At 34.4% G+C, this 23,025-nt stretch overlaps 1 protein-coding gene across 1 annotated transcript; it reads left to right on the top strand.

Annotated features, from left to right (window-relative positions):
• Window positions 1-552: 552 nt before the first annotated feature.
• LOC131155071 (cellulose synthase A catalytic subunit 4 [UDP-forming]) lies at window positions 553-9,531 on the top strand. The gene is made up of 12 exons (XM_058107983.1): window positions 553-785; window positions 1,747-1,954; window positions 2,077-2,201; window positions 2,790-2,856; window positions 2,980-3,130; window positions 3,320-3,932; window positions 4,161-4,298; window positions 4,381-4,506; window positions 4,637-4,849; window positions 5,373-5,891; window positions 6,169-6,519; window positions 8,722-9,531. The coding sequence occupies exons 1-12, from the start codon at window positions 723-725 to the stop codon at window positions 9,301-9,303; spliced, it is 3,156 nt and encodes a 1,051-aa protein (XP_057963966.1). The 5' UTR covers window positions 553-722; the 3' UTR covers window positions 9,304-9,531.
• Window positions 9,532-23,025: the final 13,494 nt, after the last annotated feature.

Genomic DNA, 23,025 nt, shown 5'->3' with positions numbered 1-23,025 from the left:
GAATTCAACTATGAAAATACTGTGGTTAAAGTCAATTTTCTTGTAATGATATTAATTGCAATGGCTATTTAGTCCAATAATAGGGGTACCTATTTTCAATGTGCGTATAATTTTGGAAGTTGGCAATTGGCATACATCCCCTTGTGTGAAACTCAAGCATGGACTTAGACGACCCGAATGATATTGGGGAAACTCAAGAAACAATCAAAGGTGTTTGGTCGGGTGTTATGGTAAACCATACAGAACATACACAAGCAATGGCATGCAGACATCAGAGCCCAGCGCGCAGATCGAATTTGTCAAGATATAAACCTTCGAGTGGAAGCCATGTATATATATATTGCAGCAGCAGCAGCAACGATCACACTATATATAAAACTGTCAAAAAAATAAAGAACAGAGAAAAGAAAGAAAGCAAGCAAAATGTGCCTCTCACCACCAATCGCCTTGACGTCTCTTCGACTCAAACCCACCATGACTTCCCAACGCACAGTTGGTAGAGATATCCCTCCATCCCATATATGGACATCGATCCTAATTGAGAGAACATAGAGAAACGTCGCACCTACGCACTCCCCCTCCGGCCTGGCCTTAATTATAACACATCCTCAGCTCTCTCCCGCCCCAGATCTTCAGCTGCCTCCTCCCTCTGCCGCCGCGTACCCCACCGGCGGCCTTCTCTAGTTTCTTTTAGTACCCGCGCGACCGTGGCGTCCAACACCATGGCAGGCTTCGTCACAGGTTCTCACGGCCGCAGTGAGCTCCATTTTTCGCATGATGAAGAGGTTGGTGTACGTTGTAGTAGTAGCAGTACTGTACATATAGTGCTGTTCTCCTCCTCGTCTAAAACATAAGTCCAGCACCATTAATTTGATATATGGATATATACATATCTTGTAGTCGCATACTTTTTGATTTTAAAAAAGCTATTTTTATTTGGATTATTGTACATAAAAATAAATTATTTAAATTTTAAATGGTATTAACCTCTCCTAATGGAAAAAAAATATAATAAATTGTACTAGAAAAAGTAGATTCTACGTGATAAGGTCTACATATAGTTTAATGGAATCTATTTATTGGAGTGTTTTTATTGAATGAAAACATCTCATTAAACTTTTGTAATATAAAAATTTAATGAAACGCTCCAAACAATGAATTTTACATTATAAGGTCCACAAATAATTTAATGAGATCTATTGATTGGAGTGTTTTTATTGGAATGCTGGCCTCCCAACCGAATTTTATTCTATATGTTATTCAGACTCATAAAAATTTAATTTAAAATTTAAATTCTATATATTATGTCTATAAAATATGAAAAACAGCAGTCAAGTTATAATAGTAAATAAAAATAAAAATATAATTATAATTGCCTATTGTTTCTAAATTAGTCCTCCTACTATTTTATAAAATATATTTAAACATATAATTCTAAAGTTACAATTATTGCTTTACCACTGGAATTAAGTATAACATTAAATTAATATTTAATAAGTTAAATTTGTTCATAATTTAAATAAAAAATATAAACATAGTTTGGTGTATGCATGAATACTTCATTGTACTAATTAAAATATAATTTCATCAATTGTTATATTTGAAACATAAAAAATTACGCCAAAACAGAATTCCAAATGCATAATTTCACGTCTTTTTTTTTTCGTCTTTTCTCCACCTCCACCTCCTCTTCCTCCTCAACTTTTTTATTTGATGTACATTGTATAATGAACGCTGTGGGAGCAGAAGTACCGGCCGCCGAATCGCCAATCCGTGTCGGCACCGAAAAGATGCAGTGTGTGCGGAGATGAGATAGGGTTGGGGGAGAAAGGGGATGTGTTTGTGGCGTGTCACGCCTGTGGCTTTCCTGTTTGCCGTCCCTGCTACGAGTATGAACGGAGTGAAGGCACTCAGTGCTGCCCCCACTGCAACACTCGCTATAAGCGCCACCGAGGTTCTCTCTCTGTCTCTCTCTCTCTCTCTCTCTCTCTCTCTCTCTCTCTCTCTCTCTATGGTTGTTTATTTCGTTTATTAATGTTGAAACTTTTCTTTTATACCCTTTTTCAATTTGTGCAGGTTCTCCTCGAGTTGCTGGAGACGATGATGAGAACTTTGATGCAGATGATTTTGATGATGAATTTCAGATTAAGAACCCTCATGAACATGATAACCCAGATGGTCAACATGCTCTCAATCACTCGGTAATTTAATTTTTCTCCCATGATCCTATATGGGATTGCCTTTACAAGAATGTATATTTTTCTTTTTCTATTCACTATTATAGGGCAATTTAACAAAGAGTATGGAAAATATATTGGGTTCCTTTTGGATTAAGGGTTTTGTGGATAGAAAAGGAAAGGAAAAGAAGTAAGATGAAAATCAAATTTTCATTGTATTTTCACTCTATCTCAAAAAAGATTGAAAATAAAAATTTGTTCATATGTGAATAAAAATTAAGAAAAACCAATTGTTAACGCCATGTAAAATAGAAGATTTGTTCACTTAATTACTAAAGAAGGAAAGTTAGATTTCTTTTCCTTCATGTTCTCTAAATTCCAGTCGGAATCAGAAAGTATCGAAATTCCCATCCCAATACGTAACCTGAAATTTGAAAAGCCATGAACTTTATGATCCCATTAAATCCAGTAGTTAGTGTTTTCTCTTTTTTTTTTTTATTATTATTATTTATTTTTTTATTTTTTTATATCTATTTGAATATTAAAAATTATATTGCATGGAGGATTGAAGAAGTTAACAAAGCCAATGCATGTGGGCTGTTGTATTTGCAGGAAAATGGCGACTTCAATCAGCAGCAATGGCGTCCCAATGGCCAGGCCTTTTCAGTCACTGGGAGTGGTGGGTGAATCGTTTTGTTCTATTTTTAGGCCTTTTTTTTGGTGGCAGGGTTAGGAAATGGGGGAGTTCTGTTTGGGCATTTTTAGTAGCTAATTTAATATGGCAATTGGTTGCTGGGTGTAGTTGCTGGCAAGGATTTCGAAGCTGAGAGGGAGATGTACAATAATGAAGAATGGAAAGAGAGGGTAGAGAAATGGAAAGCCAGGCAAGAAAAGAGAGGTTTAGTGAGCAAAGACAATGGTGGAAATGATCATGGCGACGAAGATGATTTTCTGTAAGTTTTCATTTCTAAATATTTATTGGCCTTTGAATCCATATATGTGCTATAATCTATCAAACCCATCACATCCTATGCTCGTGTTCCTGTCGATCATTGCTCGAACGGACTTTATTCACTGCAGATTCCCTTGGGGGATGTCCTAAATTCTGTACTTGTGCCAACACTAACACCTTACTTTTTCAGTTTGGCTGAAGCACGACAACCACTTTGGAGGAAAGTTCCGATCCCATCAAGCAAAATCAGCCCATACCGCATAGTTATTGTGCTGCGGCTCATCATTCTCTGCTTCTTCTTTCGTTTCCGTGTGTTGACTCCAGCATATGACGCCTACCCCTTGTGGCTCATCTCTGTAATTTGTGAGATATGGTTCGCCTTATCTTGGATACTCGACCAGTTCCCAAAATGGTTCCCCATCACCCGTGAAACTTACCTTGATCGCTTGTCCATAAGGTTTGAGCGGGAGGGTGAGCCCAACCGCCTAGCTCCAATTGATTTCTTCGTGAGTACCGTTGATCCTCTCAAAGAACCACCAATTATAACTGCAAATACCGTCCTATCTATCCTTTCTGTCGATTATCCAGTTGAGAAGGTAAGTTGCTATGTATCTGATGATGGTGCATCTATGCTTCTATTTGACACACTATCGGAAACGGCCGAGTTTGCAAGGAGATGGGTGCCATTTTGCAAGAAGTATAGTGTTGAGCCAAGGGCTCCTGAATTCTACTTCAGCGAAAAGATAGACTACTTGAAAGACAAGGTGCAACCCACCTTTGTGAAGGAGCGCCGAGCCATGAAAGTAAGCAAGAGCAACCTCTCTGTAACTCTATGAAGAATGCTACGCAATATCTAAATGCCATTAACTATATGCAAAAATGCTTTTATTTCTTTTCTTGAGAAAAATGTGTTTTCCATCTGTGTGTTTCTTATTACAGATGTGGTAGAGCTAATTTCTGGATCTTGTACTTCCTGGAACAATTTTCCAGCAATGTATTGGGGTCTAATATGTTGTGTCTTTTTCTTGTAGAGAGAGTATGAAGAGTTCAAAGTGAGGATTAATGCGTTGGTGGCCAAATTTCAGAAGAAACCAGAAGAAGGGTGGGTCATGCAGGATGGAACTCCATGGCCTGGAAACAACACTCGTGATCATCCTGGCATGATTCAGGTTTTGCATCTCAATTAATTCTTCCATTTAGAATAACCAAATTCTCCCACAGGAACTCGCTGATGATTGAGTTGTTCTGCAGGTTCATCTTGGGAGTGAAGGTGCACTAGATGTGGAAGGTAAGGAATTGCCTAGGCTCGTGTATGTTTCACGTGAGAAACGACCTGGCTATCAACACCATAAGAAAGCTGGCGCAATGAATGCTTTGGTGAGTTGCCCTTGAGGTGGATTGTGTCTTATCCACAGAGTAGGGGAAAGTTGTTTGCTTTTTGATGGGCACACTATCAAGTCAATAAGAAAATCTAATAGCTTAACATTATTTTAAATGTCATTGCCAGGTTCGAGTCTCTGCAGTGCTTACAAATGCACCCTTCATGTTGAATCTGGATTGTGATCACTACATCAATAATAGCAAGGCTGCAAGAGAAGCTATGTGCTTTTTAATGGATCCTCAGCTTGGGAAAAAGCTTTGCTACGTACAGTTCCCACAGAGGTTTGATGGTATTGATCGCCATGATAGATATGCTAACCGCAATATTGTGTTCTTTGATGTAAGTTGGTCAAATCTCATACCAACATTTTCTTATACCATAGATTAAATAATTTACCACTTTCACTTTAATATATGATAATTTTGAGTCTGTTGATGGGCCTAATGTAAGATGGAACAGGAAGTGCTTAGCTCATTGAGTGTTTGACTGTGTTTAAAGTGAGATTTTAGTGCAAATTAGAAAGCATGTATGAAAGATAGTGTGCACCTTTTGTTTTTACATCAGTACGTACAATATGTTGTGGTATTATGAAACTCAATCCTACTCTCTTCTTAATTATTGTTCAGAACTTGGAAGGCCTAATTTTTCAACTTGCCTTTGACCCTCTCAATCTGCAAAGATGCTTCTCTAGTTATTGAGCTTTACAATAGTACTGATTAACATTGACATTTCAAACTTTAGATTGGCTAACTATAAGATGCTTATATGCCTCAATATGGACGAGGTCTTGCCCACTATTGTTTTCAAATCCAATCTGATACACCCAATGTAAAACTGATGCAATCATGTTTTTTGTTCATAGATCAACATGAAGGGCTTAGATGGTATCCAAGGACCTGTATATGTTGGTACTGGATGTGTCTTCAACCGGCAGGCATTGTACGGCTATGATCCACCAGCGTCTGAGAAGCGACCGAAGATGACATGTGATTGTTGGCCTTCATGGTGCTGTTGCTGCTGCGGTGGTTCGAGAAAGTCAAAATTGAAATCCAAGAAGAAAGGGGAGAGGAGTTTGCTTGGAGGACTATACAGCAATAACAAAAAAATGATGGGGAAAAACTACTCGAGGAAAAAGTCTGGACCAGTTTTTGATCTTGAAGAGATTGAAGAAGGACTTGAAGGCTATGATGAGCTGGAAAAATCATCGCTCATGTCACAAAAGAACTTTGAGAAACGATTTGGGCAGTCGCCTGTCTTCATTGCTTCCACTCTTATGGAAGAAGGTGGCCTTCCTGAAGGGACAAATTCCCAATCTCTTATTAAGGAAGCTATTCATGTTATCAGTTGTGGATATGAAGAAAAGACCGAATGGGGTAAAGAGGTGAGTAATGTTATACCAAGATCTTTTTATGTGTATATATAAATTGAAGCTTATTAAATTATGATATCTGAATTTTTAGACTAGATTTAAATTTGAGACATTCATATTTCCATTGACTTCCAATAAAAACAAAATAAAATGGATTAAAATAAAAATATACGTCTTTAAAGTAATTTTAGAATTTAGAAAAAAAATCTAAATTAATCTTTTGGTTGTGATTACATAAAAATATACATTATTTGTTCATATCCACTTCTGTTAATACTTTTTCTTGCAGATTGGATGGATTTATGGTTCGGTTACAGAAGACATTCTGACCGGCTTCAAGATGCATTGTAGGGGATGGAAGTCAGTGTACTGCATACCAAAGAGACCTGCTTTTAAGGGTTCAGCACCAATAAATTTATCTGATCGGTTGCACCAAGTTCTTAGATGGGCTCTTGGCTCCGTTGAAATCTTCCTTAGCCGTCACTGCCCACTGTGGTATGGTTATGGAGGAAAGCTGAAATGGCTAGAGAGGCTTGCTTACACTAATACCATTGTTTACCCATTTACTTCCATTCCTTTACTTGCCTACTGCACTATTCCAGCGGTCTGTCTCCTCACTGGGAAATTTATCATTCCTACTGTAAGTAACGTTGGCCTATATGTTTTTTTATTTATAAGACAGTTGATCCAAAACGTTGTTAAAACAAAAATAAAGTGGTAGAAGACATTGGAATGTTGTAGGAATGGGAAAATTTTGAGATTTTAAGGATGCAAGAAATGATGTAAAGGTGTTAGTGAAGCAAAAATTAGAGCATACAATAATTTTTATACCCAACTAAACATTAAAGATGAAGACAAAAATGTACAAACTTGCTTAGGCTAGAGAAAGAAATAGTACAGGCCTAGGCAATGTTGAGGGTATTATATTTAAATGTGAGGGTGACAATGGGTTAGAAGAAGATGTAGTAGAAAGGTGGCAAAATTATTTAATTAGCTCTCTAACAAAAATAAAGTGTAAGGCTTGACATTATACTATGAGGAAAAAAGCTAGAAATATATGATATATTTGCAACATTAGAGTGCACGTGAATTCAAAAGAATGAAAACTGGAAAAAGTTGTAGGACTAAATGTCATTCCTATTGAAGTTTGAAAAGGCTTAATAATAGTAATATGCTTGACTAGTTTATTAACAATATTATAAGAACGAAGTATATGTTAGATGAGTGGAGATGAAATACTTTAATAAGGTTGAAAGATGTGTTCAAAATTGTAAACTGTAATAATTACCATGGAATTAATCTGAAGAGTCATACAATAAAACTTTGATAGAGGGTAATTAAATAAATACTAAAACAAGAAATAAGAGTTTCATAAAGTTAGTTTTGTTTTATACTCAGGAGATCAATAATGGAGGCTATAATCTATTAGGGAGACTAATGGAAAAGTTTGAGGAAAAGAAGAGGGATTTGCATATGGTTTTGTTGCCCTATAGAATGCCTATGATAGGGTATCAAGGAAGCTTTTTGTTGGTTTCTAGAAAAGAAGGGGGTAGGTAATAGATATGTGAAAGTAGTACCAAAATTAGGTTCATTGGTGTATTTTGTCTATGGATCATGGATGATACGTTTTGATAGATGAAACTAGAAATGGACTAGGACTAAACCTAAGCCAGAACCATGGAGAGCTGGTTTAGATTCTTGAAGTAAGAATATTTGAAAAGCTAATTCTAGAAGGAATAGTAAAGAAAATGTTAAATGGTTAAGAAATTGCTAGCTGTAGTTTCATTACCCTGGATCTATTATGAAAAAAAAGGAGAGAAATTGAAGCATGTGTGATACATAGAACTAAAGTAGTTTGAGTAAAATGGAGGAGTGTGTGTGGTGTGTTATGGGATAATAGAATATCTTTAAATAAAAAGAAAATTTAATAGAATGGTTATAGAACCAACTATGCTTTGTGGATTAGAATGTTGAGGAACAAAGAAAAAAACATATCCAAGCAATAAATGTATCTAAAATGAGCATGTTCATAAAAAAAAAAATTTTAAAAAGGGTGTGATATAACTTTAAAAGACAAACGAATGATTGAATTCATCTGCATAGGCTAGGTGTATTGCTTGTAGAACACAAGGGAAGGGTACTTGAGATAGCTTGAGCGCCTTGCAATGTTGATCAAGTAACGTTTGCTGTGAGAAAGAGTGACTTAGTTGAAGCTATTGTTTGTACGCGGGTAGGAGCAAACCTAGAATGACTTGGATCATGGTAGTTAGAAGAGATCTGTTGATACTCTTTAACATTATGAGAGTTTTGCCTTAGATTGTTTAGAAAGATGGAAAAGGATTCATATATCACACCCCACTTGGTGTCTTAAGGTTCAGTTATTGTACTTTTAAGGCAGTTGTATTTTAGGAAGCAATTTGTAGTTTGGATTCAATTGGGAGGAGATAGTGAGTAAGGATTTAATATCCCTAAATCTGTCAAAAGAAATGGTCCATGATCGTATAAATTGGTGGAAAAAGATTCATATAGCCGACCCCACTTAGTGGGACTTAAGGCTTGGTTTTGTTATTGTTGTATTCAATTGCTCAAGTCCGTGGAGAAAAATATAGCCTGAATTAATTCCAGCAAGAGTGAGCCAGAAACTACCTCTTTAGAAGGTCATTTCAGAGGTTGAAAGAGACTTCGAAAAGAGAATTAGTTGTATTCATTGAATTTGATTCTTAACTAACCTTGTTTCACTGCAAATGATGCACGCATAAACACAAATGTGTGTGTTAATCATTCTTATGAGACTTTTTTTTCTTCATATTTTCATTTATTAGTTTATTTATTTGTTTTGCAGCTGAATAATCTTGCAAGCATATGGTTCCTTGCTCTTTTCCTTTCCATCATAGCAACAGCTGTGCTTGAGCTCCGATGGAGTGGCGTCAGCATTGAGGACTTGTGGCGCAATGAGCAATTCTGGGTGATTGGTGGTGTGTCGGCGCACCTTTTTGCTGTATTCCAAGGCCTCCTCAAGGTTCTTGCTGGAGTTGACACCAACTTTACTGTAACAGCTAAAGCAGCGGATGATGCAGAGTTTGGTGAGCTTTACCTCTTCAAATGGACTACACTTCTCATCCCACCAACGACTTTAATTATCCTGAATATGGTTGGTGTTGTGGCTGGAATTTCTGATGCCATTAACAATGGCTACGGGTCATGGGGTCCTTTGTTTGGGAAGCTATTTTTTGCCTTTTGGGTCATTGTTCATCTCTATCCATTCCTCAAGGGATTGATGGGAAGGCAAAACAGGACTCCCACCATTGTAGTCCTTTGGTCAGTTCTGCTAGCATCCATCTTCTCACTGATTTGGGTTCGAATTGATCCTTTCTTGCCTAAGCAAACTGGCCCAATTCTCAAGCAATGTGGGGTGGAGTGCTAGTCATGTTTTTAGGGTCCTCAGCTTCGCCTTTGCAATATTCCCTTGTTTTGTTTCCACTACTTTCTGCACAGTTGTTCACTGGTATGTTTCATAAACTCTGAAGGAGGGTGTATAGTTTTGAGGGTAGATTTTGTGGAGTAATATCTGAAGTTGAGCTGTTTGTTTTTGTACACATAAATGACTGTCAAGGAAACAAATACATATACTGCGCTGTTTGTTTAGTCTCAACATCCATCGTCCCCGTCTTGCCCAGTATAGAACTAAGCGGCCATTTGGTATCACTGTCAAAAATTAGAGAAACGAAAAATCAAAAACAGAACTAAAAACTAGAAATCAACAACTGTTTGATTAACATTTATAAAACTAATATAAATTAAAAAATTAATTAAAAAAATGCTCATTTTCATCTATGAATCAAATAATATTATTAAAATAGGATTAAAATAATAAAATAAAAAATAGTAAACATTAAAAAAATTTCTATAATAAAAATAAAATTTATTCTAATTATTTTACTTAATTTTTTTATTTTCAAATTTTATTTTATATTAAAAATTTTATTGACAATTGAAATATAGTATAAAAAAATATTGTTTTTGGTATTATTATCATATTTTTTTTAAAAAATTATGCATATTTTTATTTTAATTATATTTAAATTTATATGATCATTTAATTTTAATTTAAAAGTGTATAAAATGAATAATTTAATTTTAAAAAAATATTTATGGGTATTAAATTTTCTCACAAGAGGTTGTTAAAATAATTAAAAATGAGAAAATTTTGTTTTTAATTTTTTGACAAATAGTTGAAAACTGACAAAAGAAATAAAAAACTCACAACATAAAAAAATATATAAAATAAAAAATAAAAATAATAATGATATCAAATAAGCCCTAAGCTCAGGAGGTTTTTTACAAAATCAACATGTCAAGATGGAAGGAGCGTTACATCGTTCTTAGCCATGGTACGTGAATGTGGGATGCTCACATTTTGAGAATCTATTTTATACTTTTGGCGGATGCAAGTTGTCCTCATGGTGTCTAGGTATTTTAGATAATGAGGGAACAGGGTGGGTGGGAGTTTGTGCAACCCTACATTGGCTATTAGAGGGTTTGCAAAGAAAATGTTATGGGGAAGTGAGGGGAAAGGGTTTGCAAATAGAAATATTTATAAGAGATACGATTGCAAAATATAAAAATGCATCCCAAGGGGGGGAGGTGACAATGAGGCAAATTTTGATTTCTTGTGAACATGAAGTGTAGAATTGTGTGAAAGATGAAGTGCGTAGAATTATGTGGAAGATGAAGTGTGAAGAAGTGTATAGAATTGTGTGGAAAATGAGGTGTGTGGAAGTGCGTAGAATTATATGGAAAGTAAAGTGTGCAGAATAGTGGAGTTTGTAGAAGATGGAGATGAGATGCCTATATATAGGTGTTGATTCAATTTAATTGAGTGCAATGAAAATCAGCAGCTTCCTTTCCTATATATGACAAATTTTGATCTCGTGTGTGTGAAGTATGTGGAAGTGTGTAGAATTGTGTGGAAGATGAAGTGTGGAGAAGTGTGTAGAATTATGCGCAAAATGAAATGTCTAGAAGTGTGTAGAGTTGTGTGGAAAATGAAGTGTGTAGAATTATATGGAAGGTAAAGTGTGTAGAAGCGTGTAAAATAGTAGAGTGTGTTGAAGATGGAGATGAGATGCCTATATATAGGTGTTGATGCAATTCAATTGAGTGAAATGAAAATCAGCAGCTCTCTTTCCTATACTTCCTTCCATGCTAAAAGCATTTGCAGAAAAACAAAGTGATAGGAAATTAAAATGTTGGGTGCTATGGGAAAAATAATGGAAGTTATTTGCAAGATATATGAATATGGAAAAATTATGAAGTATGTAAGGAAATATAGGAAAGGGAGCTGCTGATTTTCATTGCACCCAATTGAATTGCATCTCCATCTTCTACATACTCTACTATTCTACACACTTCTACATACTTTACCTTCCATACAATTCTACACACTTCATCTTCCACACAATTCCACACAATTCTACACACTTCATTTCCCACACAATTCTACACACTCCCATTTTTTAATTTACATTAATAAAATAACAAATTAATTTTTAACAGTATGACCAAAATTTGAAGCAACTTTTTTATTTTTTTTTTTTAACTCCCAAACAGTCTTCTAAATCATCCCATGATTTATTGAATACAAGAGGGATGGAAAAAATAGAGTAGAGCATAAGCTAATTAGGTTGTTTTATGAAAGTTGATTACATAAATTTGATTTAGAAAATTAGGACATTTTATGGATTGCTTAAATGAAAGTCCTTGACATAAATAATCTAAGTCGACTTCCAACAAACTTTCTTAAAGTTAAAAGTTTGGACTGGATTAGTTGCATTTTTTTTTTATTTTTAATTTTTACTTTTATAAATATTTATAAAAAGAAATTAGATTATTTTTTCAGTTTTGCAACATTCATATAAAAAAACTAGAAAATAATAACAATTTTTTTTTATACTATTCACATGTGAAAAATAATTTTATTTTTTATTTTTTAAATAATTCAAAAAATGACACCTTATTTATTAATGTTGTTTGGGGAAAGGGATTTTTTTTTTTGTCCCCGGCTAGAATTTGAGCTTCACATAAACATCAAGGCTTTTAGCCTTCTATGGTTCTATTACATATTACAATTCATAGCTACAATTGCAAGAAAAAATTGCCAAAGGAACTTTAGCATTGAAGACCCTTTTAAAGTTAAAACTACTCATCTCAGCCATCTAGGAACTCAAAACTTGCTATCTTAGAACAGCTAATGGTCACATATAAAGTAATCAACTGTGATATAGATTTTGGATTAGACTCTATACTAGAATATAATAGAGCTGTTAGGATCGACAAGTACAATAATTGAGAAATATAAATTAATAATAAAAAGAAAATGCAAGAAAATAAACACAAAATTTACGTGGTTCAGCTTACTGCCTACATCTTCGAGTCAATATGATAAGTGATCTTCAATATTGGGAAGAAACAAATTACAAGAACATCTAAAATGTTCTCCTTTCTCACTTTTTTGCCAAAGACCTAGAAAGGCACCTACCTATACATACACTCCCTCAAAAATAATTCATTCTCAAATCAAGGGAATCAAATTAACTCTTCCTCAAATTAAGGATACAAATTAACTCTCATGAGATCAACATTCTCTTTAATTATTTTTTCAATATAATAAGAAAAAAAAAACTTCCTCCAATTTTTTTTTGGAGAAAAAAATATCAAAGAAAATAGTAACCCGAAGGGAATTTAATTTGCATTCCTCATGTATGGGAGAGTTAATTGGATTATATATAGGTGCCGTTCTAGCTCTGTGAAAAGTGGGGGAGTACGACATCTTAGATGCTTTTATAATTTGTCTCTTCTGATATATCACCACTTGTTAGGATTGATAAATATGATAATGGAGAACAATAAATGATTAATAAAAGAGGAATGCAAGACAATAATTACAATATTTATGTGATTCGACTTACAAGCTATATCCATAGGCAAAGATAGAAGAAGAAATTCATCATTAAGAATAGGGGAAATTATAAGGGGAGTCGGCCACTCCACGTGGATGTACCTCTCCTGTAATCTGTTAGAATTGGTGTATTCCCAAGAGAAAAAAAGGGGAAAGGGGGGGGGGGGGGGGAGTGAATTGGGTATTTAAAAATTTCTCCCCTAGGTTCAACTAGTTCAGCAACAATATATTCACAACCTTGGGTCAGTCTACCCAAATGTGCAGATAAGTAAAATATATGGAATTTAAATCATGCACATCATTCACACAGTAACATACACGTGCGGTAAATATAAAGTGCGGAAATATAAATACGCACACGATACGTTAACGGGGTTCAGCCAACTGTGCCTACGTCCCTGCCTCTAGCTCACAAGCCTGAGAATTTCACTAATGGCTCACTTAACGAGTGGAGCGGTATCGATTACAATCAGGTCAATTAGCACAGGGTTGACCTCAACCTTTACAATTAAGTCAATTAGCGGGGCCAACCTCAACCTACACCTTAATAAGATGGTGTACCTAACTTTCTTAACCGGGTCTAAGTCAATCTGGGACTATTTCAAAGGGTTAGTCTCCTTATTTAGGCCCGTGCTTGGAAATACAACAAATTTGCTCCAATGAAATGGTATAGTGATCATGCTTCATGTAAAGTAGATATGTACCTAGTTATGCGCAATCACATACACCATCAATATGATATAATAAGTAAGCTCAATGTGGTTTAATATATGTTAACTCTCAAATAAGTATTTGCTATCAATGTAATTAGTGCGTGAGAGTGCAAACCAATATGATCTTTGTATTGCAAGATGTATTCAATCTAAATGCTCAAACAAAATATCAACCAACCCTCGGATATTTTAACTAACATATTTTCTCAATGGTATAGAGCTCAAGTAGTATATAGATTTGGTTTGCAAAAAGAAATTTAATCTTTGTATACAGCAAAAGATATAATTCAATGAATATTGCCACAAAGATATTTAATCCATAAACAAATATCTCTTCAAATATTTTTCAAGATAAAATACAATAGATATTTGAAAATGATTTTGAAAATATTTTGCAACCAAAGTAATATACGAATTTCTCTAGATATTGCAACGAACATGCAGTCTCAGAAGATCAAATGAAAGTCTTCTTGGGAGAGACTTATAAACAAAGTCCCTTAAGAATACTTAGGTTTGGCTCTCTAGAAAAAATTATATCAAACAATTGCAAACTAAGTGAGAGCAAACCTTTAGAGCAATCAATCACTCAAAACAAACTTACGAAAGATTTTGACAATAGTAGAAGGTAAGTATGAGTGAATGGAGCTTAGAAGAGCATTATAGGATTTGGGAATTTCAGAGAATTTTTCTTAGTCAAGATTGTTAATCCTATACTAATTATTCCAAATGAGTGGGTATTTATAGACTTCCCTTGAAATATAACCGTTAAGGACATGGCTGGAATAATTAGAAAAGTTTTAATGATATTTAATTATTTTAACCTTGTTTAACCGAGTTAACCATGGTAAAAAAATAGGTTAAACCTGAGAGCACCAGTCGACCAGGACAAGTTTGGTCAACCCAAGTTGTTAGGGTTTGGTTGACCGGGCCAAAAATGAACTGCTCGTTCAGTCGATCGGACAAGTATGTCAGAGGCGATTTTTCAATATTTTCAAGGTTTGATCAACCAGACTGAGAATGAACTAGACTGGTCGGTTGACCAGACTGTTGGGTTCCCACACATGGGAACTCGGCTGACTAGGTTGGTGGTATACAATTTCTTTCGGTTGACCAGGAAGTCAAAATGTTGACTTCTGAGGAGTCTGTTCGATCGGGGTTAAATAAGCTGCATGAGTTTAGTCGACCGGGCTATGGTCAACTTGTTGACCCAGCATCAGTTCGGTTGATCGGGCATTTTTGTATAGGTAAGTTCGGTCGACTGAGTGTGCACATCTTATGCATTTCGGTCTTGTTTCAAGCATTCAATCATCCTAAACAAATGATCAATCATATGTATGCATGAGTGAGTGTCCTAGGATCATTTCTAGGTCTTTTAAAGACACCAAAAAAATCAGGCGTCAGTCGATCAAAATCCCTAAGGTCTTTCTAAGGTCATTTTCATTTTGAGCTTACCTCACATACCATGTAGGTGATGCATACAAATATTACAAGCTAGACCCTATTTACTATTACAGACCCATGATGAATATGAAAATTGAATACAATCATAAATAAGGTCTCCAAGGCTTCAACTTCAACTCCTTGTGCTATCACATGATACCACCAAGATAAACCTGCACATCAACTCGACAGACATTAAATACCTGAGTATTTGTTATAATCAAAACAAGGAATGACCCATAGGGTCAACAATCTTCCAATTTTTGATGATGACAAATACTTGCCTACTTCTCCCTTTTTTGGCAACAACAAAAAGGGCCTAGATTAGACATTAAAGTATATAGGCAAATAAAAGGTAATTATCATTCAAATACAAATATGGTTTTGGGAAATCTTTAAAAATTTCGGCAAAATGCCATTTGAAAGTAGAACATTTCCCAAAAGAGTATCTGTATAAAAAATGACATGTTTGGAGTATTAAAATTAACCACAACTATTTAACCCAAACAGTCTAGTATGATCAAGAATCATTATTTTTAGCATCCAAAGAGATAATAAAGTCATACAATGCACAAGATAATAAAGTCATACAATGCACAATGATAGACAAGGTATGAAGTATAGCAATTGAGTACACAAACTTTATAATTGGTCATTTCAATGATTTAAATGACATAACAAACGTAATTATACTAGAATTATCCACAAACCATAGCAGTTTAAATTATATGACAAGACTCGTGAAAGATTTGAGTTAAAAGCAAACGGCATATGATACCAAAAAAAGGGTTTGAGCATAAAAACAGTCTAACTAGTTTGCATGCATTTTTATGTGAGCTCCATGAACCAGTTATGCAACATCCTTTGCAATTTTTTTTTTAAACAAACAAAAATAACTTCATGACTTAAAATTTTAACGCATAGATAGCACAAGTCATGAAAGCCTTTAGCACACAGGCAAGAACTAAAACATGTTTAATTTAAAAGCATTTCTTGCTATAATATAGTAAATATATATAAAATATATATACAAATATTAAAAATATATCCCCTTTCATATTTGTAAAAAGTACTGGGGGTTGTTTGTTGGAAAAATAAGATTTTAATTTAAAGCAAGCAAGTACAAGTTTTCTGGTTTGTCCATTAAGCACATACTAAAATATAACTAGAAAATCACAACCATAATGGTCCTAAAGATATAAAAATCACATACAAGATCATATGGCAAAATCAAATGATTGTGGCAAATCAACATATTTCAAAGTATGATTTTCAATAATGACTTTCCATTCAAGCACATACCACACTCAATTCAAAAATCAGATCTAAGCTAAACATATTTGTAAGCAAAATAAAATAGGATTTCATGTTTAGATGCTCCCCCTATCAATTTGGGTACGTGCTTAGATTCTTTAATTACTTATACTAACTAAAGATTAATTTTATTATGCTTAGTAGTATAAGTCATCAATCCAAATCTTTAAAATAAATTATACTGAGTATTTGTCAATTAAATTTGTCACTTGATTAGTATAGTTGTCCCTATAGACCATGGATGCATCAAAAGAGTGTATATTAAGGCATGCAATAGAGTTCATGACTCACGAACATTCCATATCAAAACATAAAGTTTTAAGCGCAAGATATAATGTTCAGGGATATCAGAAGAGTCTCAATATTTCAATACACGAAAGTGATGCATATGGATCATTTATGCGCTTCCTATAGGGATGGATCTGAGCCTTCCTAAAAGGTTGATGATTATGCTAGGATGAAGTTTAATTATCTATTAGATTTCGCTTATCCTTTCCAAAATGTTTTAACGTTATTTTTTATCATAATCATATTTAATACAAGGTTTTATAGGGAAAAATTCTGGCGAAAATAGGTCAATTTCCCATAACCTGTATCTGATAGTGGGTTGTTTTCAACAGATAAATCATATAAAGCAAACAACAACCTAATATCCACAACTAGCATGCAAAGTATGTCACTGCATCCACCATGTAGGAGGCTTTTTAACACAGACATGCTTTCCAGTATTTCATTCAACAACTCATAAAAGAAATGAATTATCAAATAGATGATATGAGCAATAGCTAAGAATGGATAGTTATGAGATTAGTGTATAGTTGTTCTCACAAAGGCATACAAACAAATAAGCATAAATAAAAATTGAGAGCATTTCAATGTATATAATCATGAAAGAATATATGCTCCCCTTGAGTTATGCGCTAATTCATTTTATGCCTTTTCTTATTTATCAACTTTCTTTAGCCAAGGTTATTAAGATTTTCAATGAATTTAGACTTGGCATGAATGCTTTAGTCTTATTGGATAAAAAAGTCACAATGATTATTTTTTTGAGAGTTCTAAGCCTATATTGCCTCTATTGATATGAGTTTCAATGCGTGTGAGAGGCCTAAGTTCAAATGGCTTTGAATGTTAAGATTCGTGCATAGATTTCTTTGAAATTTGTTCTATTTTCTAGATTAAAACCTATATTAATCATTTTAGCCATTTAACTTCATTTCTAAGTACATAAAGCTCTAAAGAATATGACTTAATGATTTGAGAGCTTGTGAAAGGAAGATAAATAATCACTCTTTGAAAATTTAAATCACTCATGGGTACTGAAGAGTATTTAGGATAGGCAGGACATTTATTAAAATAGTTTTATGAGAGTGAATATGTCCAAACCATTTAGACAAAGAGCAACTAGAAGTATATGAGTTTTTGAACACTGCTATTTGGTGATTGGAAAGTATCCTTTAGATATTAACACATAGAGGAGCAAGGATACGAACCAAGGAATGGGTGAAACCTCACCGAATATGATCGTGGTTTGGTAAGGATTTCCTATGGATGAGAGAAACCAAAATTAGAGGATTTACAATCTAAACTTAAAAGGAATACTCCCTTGGTGGATGCCTCTAATTTTTATTAGGAATGATATCCTATGACAAGCACTTATTGGATTAGGAATTTATAATAACTAGTGCTTACACCTAGAGTGATGACTTCTACTTGTTCGAGACTATAAAGTTCAAGGATGAGTTTAGGATTATATGGTATATAGTGTGAGATGGATTTCCTAAACCACAAGCTTGTGCAATGGACAATATATGCTCAATTTAAGAATTGTACACTCAAGTATGGATTAAGCATTTGGAATTATTTACCAAGCAAGAAAGCCTTGTCCATTTGAAAGTGGATTTCATTCAAGTATGTTATAGCCAATGTTTTACATATTTTATCCAATTATTGTGATATAAATGAATTGAGTTCATATTGGATATCTTGCTTGAATTTGTGTATTTGCTTTAATTTCTAATGAGCTTAGTATTCAATATAGTGTATAATGAATGCATATACTAATATTTGGAATTTTAAGCACGCACCACTTCTCGATCTTATAGTAATCACGACCCATAAACCTAAACACTGAGGAAAGATTAACTATAAAATAATTTCAAATTTTCCTTAGGTCCTACGGGGTTTGCTTTTACGATCATCCATATCATTTCTTTGTCTAGGCCTCGGGCACTTCTAAATAGACAATTAAAACTGACGTGCCCTTTCATTGTATGGTGCAAGCAAGTTTTGAATAAATGTGAAAGATTGTGCTTGCATACCCAATTTTTACTAGATGTGGCATGGAAAAATTTATAACGATGAGATTTGCAAAGTGAACCCTTTTTGAAAGCATTTCTCTTCTTAACTTTGAAGGGTTTAATATGATTATTCTTTTCATCTTTAATTTTGGGAGCAACTTTAGAATAATCATCTATCTCTTCATCTAAGCAGACAATTTTCAATATTTTCTCAATCTCTTTCTTTTCTAATATGGCATGATAATCTTTTAGATCGTCTAATTGTGTTGGCACCCTTTTATTTTCTTTCTTCATGACTAATTTTTGCTTAGATATCCAAATAGAAGCTTATGCATTTTAAGTAAATCCTTTTCTAGTTCTTTATAGAATGACATGCTTTTATTTATCAAATTAGCATATGATTCATCACACAATTCAACACAAGAATTATCATATGAATGAGTGCATGAATTTTCAGCCAAAACATCACATGAGCTATCAGATGATTCATCACAAGATTTTTCACAATAAGCATTGCATGAATCATTTACAAAATTATCACAACGTTTGACAGATGATTCAATGTACAATATATTACAATATTTTCCACGAGAATCATCGCATGCATCATTAATACTATTATAACCAAATGATTCAGTGTATGATACATCACAACATGCATCACAATAATCATCAAACGAGCTAGAGTGAGAATCATATACCTCCTCGTTGATTTCTAGCTCATGATTTACCTCCTTCTGATCATTTGAACTTGGAGCATTCGGAGGAATTACGATCTCCTTCTCCTAGGTCTCTCCATATTTTCTTTCATGTTCATCCTAGACATCCTTTGCACTTGCACTTACACATGCCAAAATATCAAGTAAAATATTAGACTCTAAAGTACAATATAATATATTCATGGCATTAGAATTAATCATGTTAAAATCATTTTGATTTATTCATGCACATCTTCCTTTAGCAGTCACAAGCCAGACCCTCCAGTCCATAGATTTTAAAAATATGGTCATTCTAAGGTGGTGTAATCGACACCACAAAATAATGGAGGACTGGTAGGTGACTGTCCCTTTTGGAATGGAGATACACCAATATAAGCCATCTTAATCTTTTGGAAAAAAACGTTTAAGTCAATGCCACGAGACTCTATACCAATTGTTAGAATTGGTGTATTCCCAAGAGGGGAGGGGGTGAATTGGGTATTTAAAAATTTCTCCCTAAGTTCAACTAGTTTAGCAACAGTATATTCACAACCTAGGGTCAGTGTACCCAAATGCGTAGATGTGCATCATTCACACGGTAACATACACATGTGGTAAATATAAAGTGCATAAATATAAACAGACACACGATATGTTATCGAGGTTCGGCCAATTGTGCCTACGTCCCTGCCTCTAGCTCTCAAGTCCGAGGATTCCACTAATGGTTCACTTAATGGGTGGAGTGGCACCGATTATAACCAGGTCAATTAGCTCAGGGCTAACCTCAACCTTTATAACTAGGTCAATTAATGGGGCTGATCTCAACTTACACCTTAACAGGATGGTGCACCTAACTTTCCTAACCGGGTCTAAGCCAATTCAGGACTATTTCAAAGGGCTAATTTCCTTCTTCAGGCCCATTCCTGGAAATACAACAAATTTGCTCATAATAAAATGGTACAGTGATTATGATTTTATGTAAAGCAGATATGTACCCAGTTACGCGCAATCACTTACACCACCAATATGATATAATAAGTAAGCTCAATGTGGTTTAATATATGTCAACTCTCAAATAAGTATTTTCTATCAATGTAATCAGTGTGTGAGAGTGCAAACCAATATGATCTTTGTATTACAAGATGTATTCAATCTAAATGCTCAAACAAACATATCAACCAACCTTTATATATTTTAACTAACAGATTTTCTCAATGGTATAGAGCTCAAGTAGTATAAAGATTTGGTTTGCAAACAGAAATTTAATCTTTGTATACATCAAAAGATATAATTCAATGAATATTGCCACAAAGATTTTTAACCCATAAACATATATCTCTTCAAATATTTTTCAAGATAAAACACAATAGGTATTTGAAAATGATTTTGAAAATATTTTGCAACCAAAGTAATATACGAGCTTCTCAAGATATTGCAATGAACATGCAATCTCAGAAGATCAAATGAAAGTCTTCTTGGGAAAGACTTATTAACATAGTCCCCTAAGAATACTTAGGTTTGGCTCTCTAGAAAATATTATGTCAAACAATTGCAAACCAAGTGAGAGCAAACCTTTAGAGCAATCAATCACTCAAAACAAACTTACGAAGGATTTTGGAAATAGTGGAAGGTAAGTATGAGTGAATGGAGCTTAGAAAAGAGTATTATGAGTTTTGGGAATTTCAGAGAATTTTTCTTAGTCCAGATTATTAATCCTATACTAATTATTCCAAATGTGGGGGTATTTGTAGACTTCCCCTGAAATATAACCGTTAAGGACTTGGTTGGAATAATTAGAAAATTTTTAATGATATTTAATTATTATAACCTTGTTTAACTGAGTTAACCATGGTAAAATAATAGGTCCAACCCGAGAGCACCAGTCGACCAGGACAAGTTCAATTGACTTAAGTTGTTGGGTTTCGATCGACTGGGCTAAAAATGAATTGCCTGTTTGGTCAATCGGACAAGTATGTCAGAAGCAATTTTTTAATATTTTCGAGGTTCAGTCAGCCAGGCTGAGAATGAACTAGACTGGTCGGTCAACCACACTATTCGGTTCCCACACGTGGGAACTCGGTCGAACAGTTTGGTGGTATACAATTTTCTCTCAGTCGACCAAGAAGTCAAAATGTTGACTTCTGGGGAGTTCGGTCGACTGGGGTCAAATGAACTGTGTGAGTTTGGTTGACTGGGCTATGGTCAACTTATTGACCCAGCACCGGTTCGGTCGACCGGACATTTTTGTAAAGGTAAGTTCAGTCGATCGAGTGTGCACATTTTGTGCATTTCGGTCCTATTTCAAGCATTCAATCACCCTAAACAAATGATCAATCATATGTATGCATGAGTGAGTATCCTAGGGTCATTTATAGGTCTTTTGAAGATACCAAAAAAATCCTATGTCGGTCGACTGAAATCCTTAAGGTCTTTCTAAGGTCATTTTCATTTTGAACTTACCTCACATACCATGCAGTTGATGCATACAAATATTACAAGCTAGACCTTATTTACTATTATAGACCCATGATAAATATGAAAATTACAGACAATCATAAATAAGGTCTTCAAGGCTTCAACTTCAACTTCTTATGCTATCACATGATACCGCCAAGATAAACTTGCACATCAACTCGACAGACAATAAATACCTGAGTATTTGTCATAATCAAAACAGGGTATGACCCATAGGGTCAACATAATCATTTGACATGTGGCATGTGGCTCCCAGTTGAATCTCTCCCACTAGAACGACGTTAACGTTTGTGTGAAAAAGAAATGCTTTAGGAATGTTGTAGAAAAGGAAACTGAGCTGCTTCTTCGCTGCTCTCTCTAATATCTTCCTCTTTCTTTGTTCTTCACTAGCGGCCGATGAAGCAGATGCGACGGTGATCTGGGTTCGATGACAAATAGAAGATCTTATGCTTCTGAAATTTTTTTTTTGTTCTAATTTATAAGATTTGGGTTTGTTTTTCATTTTTAATTTGAAGAACAAATCTTATTTATTTAATCCATTTTTTTTTTCTATGAGTGATAGTGGAATTTCTCCACTTAAATTGTTGAGGGAAACATAAAAAATTTGGACTCTTTACACTCAAAAATAGAATTTTATCGGTGAGATGCTTCTTAGAAATATTGAGGGTATTCAAGCTATTAAATGGTGAGAATTTAGAAGGAACAACCCATAAGACTAGTTCTAGACAAGTCAGGGTATTTTGTTATTGTTGAGATCCAAAACTTGAAGCTTATCGAGTTTCCCAATGGTGGTCTCAGGAACCAATCCGGCAAGACCAAAATTAGGAAACATCAACCCAATAACTTGTTCTTGTTTGGCATCACAGAACACTCCTTGCCTATTGCAAAAAGGAGAAGAAAAGCTGTAAACTTGAGAAGTGGTTAAACCCATCCTCTGTAAGAAATCTGCAACATAGAACCTATCTATATTGGGTTCTAGTTTCTCGTACTCTATTCTGCGTACACCTTCTATTGTTTCTTTAATTTTCTTTTTTCCTTCCTCTAGTTCTATTCTCTCACACTTTGTGCTTCTTATATCTCTCCCTTTTTTTTCTTTTTTATTTCTCTATCCTATTCATTCTTCCAATATTCTTTTTTTTTTTTTTTTGTTTCAATCTCTGCGAGTTCCTCTCTTTCTCTCTCCTTGTTCTAATTCTCTCTCCTTTAGCCTTTATTTTTCTCTCTATTTTTAAGTTCTCACCTCAATAA

The sequence above is a fragment of the Malania oleifera genome, chromosome 5 (assembly GCF_029873635.1).
Source record: "Malania oleifera isolate guangnan ecotype guangnan chromosome 5, ASM2987363v1, whole genome shotgun sequence".
NCBI lineage: Eukaryota > Viridiplantae > Streptophyta > Magnoliopsida > Santalales > Ximeniaceae > Malania > Malania oleifera.
This window is presented reverse-complemented; position numbering and strand designations above follow the sequence as displayed.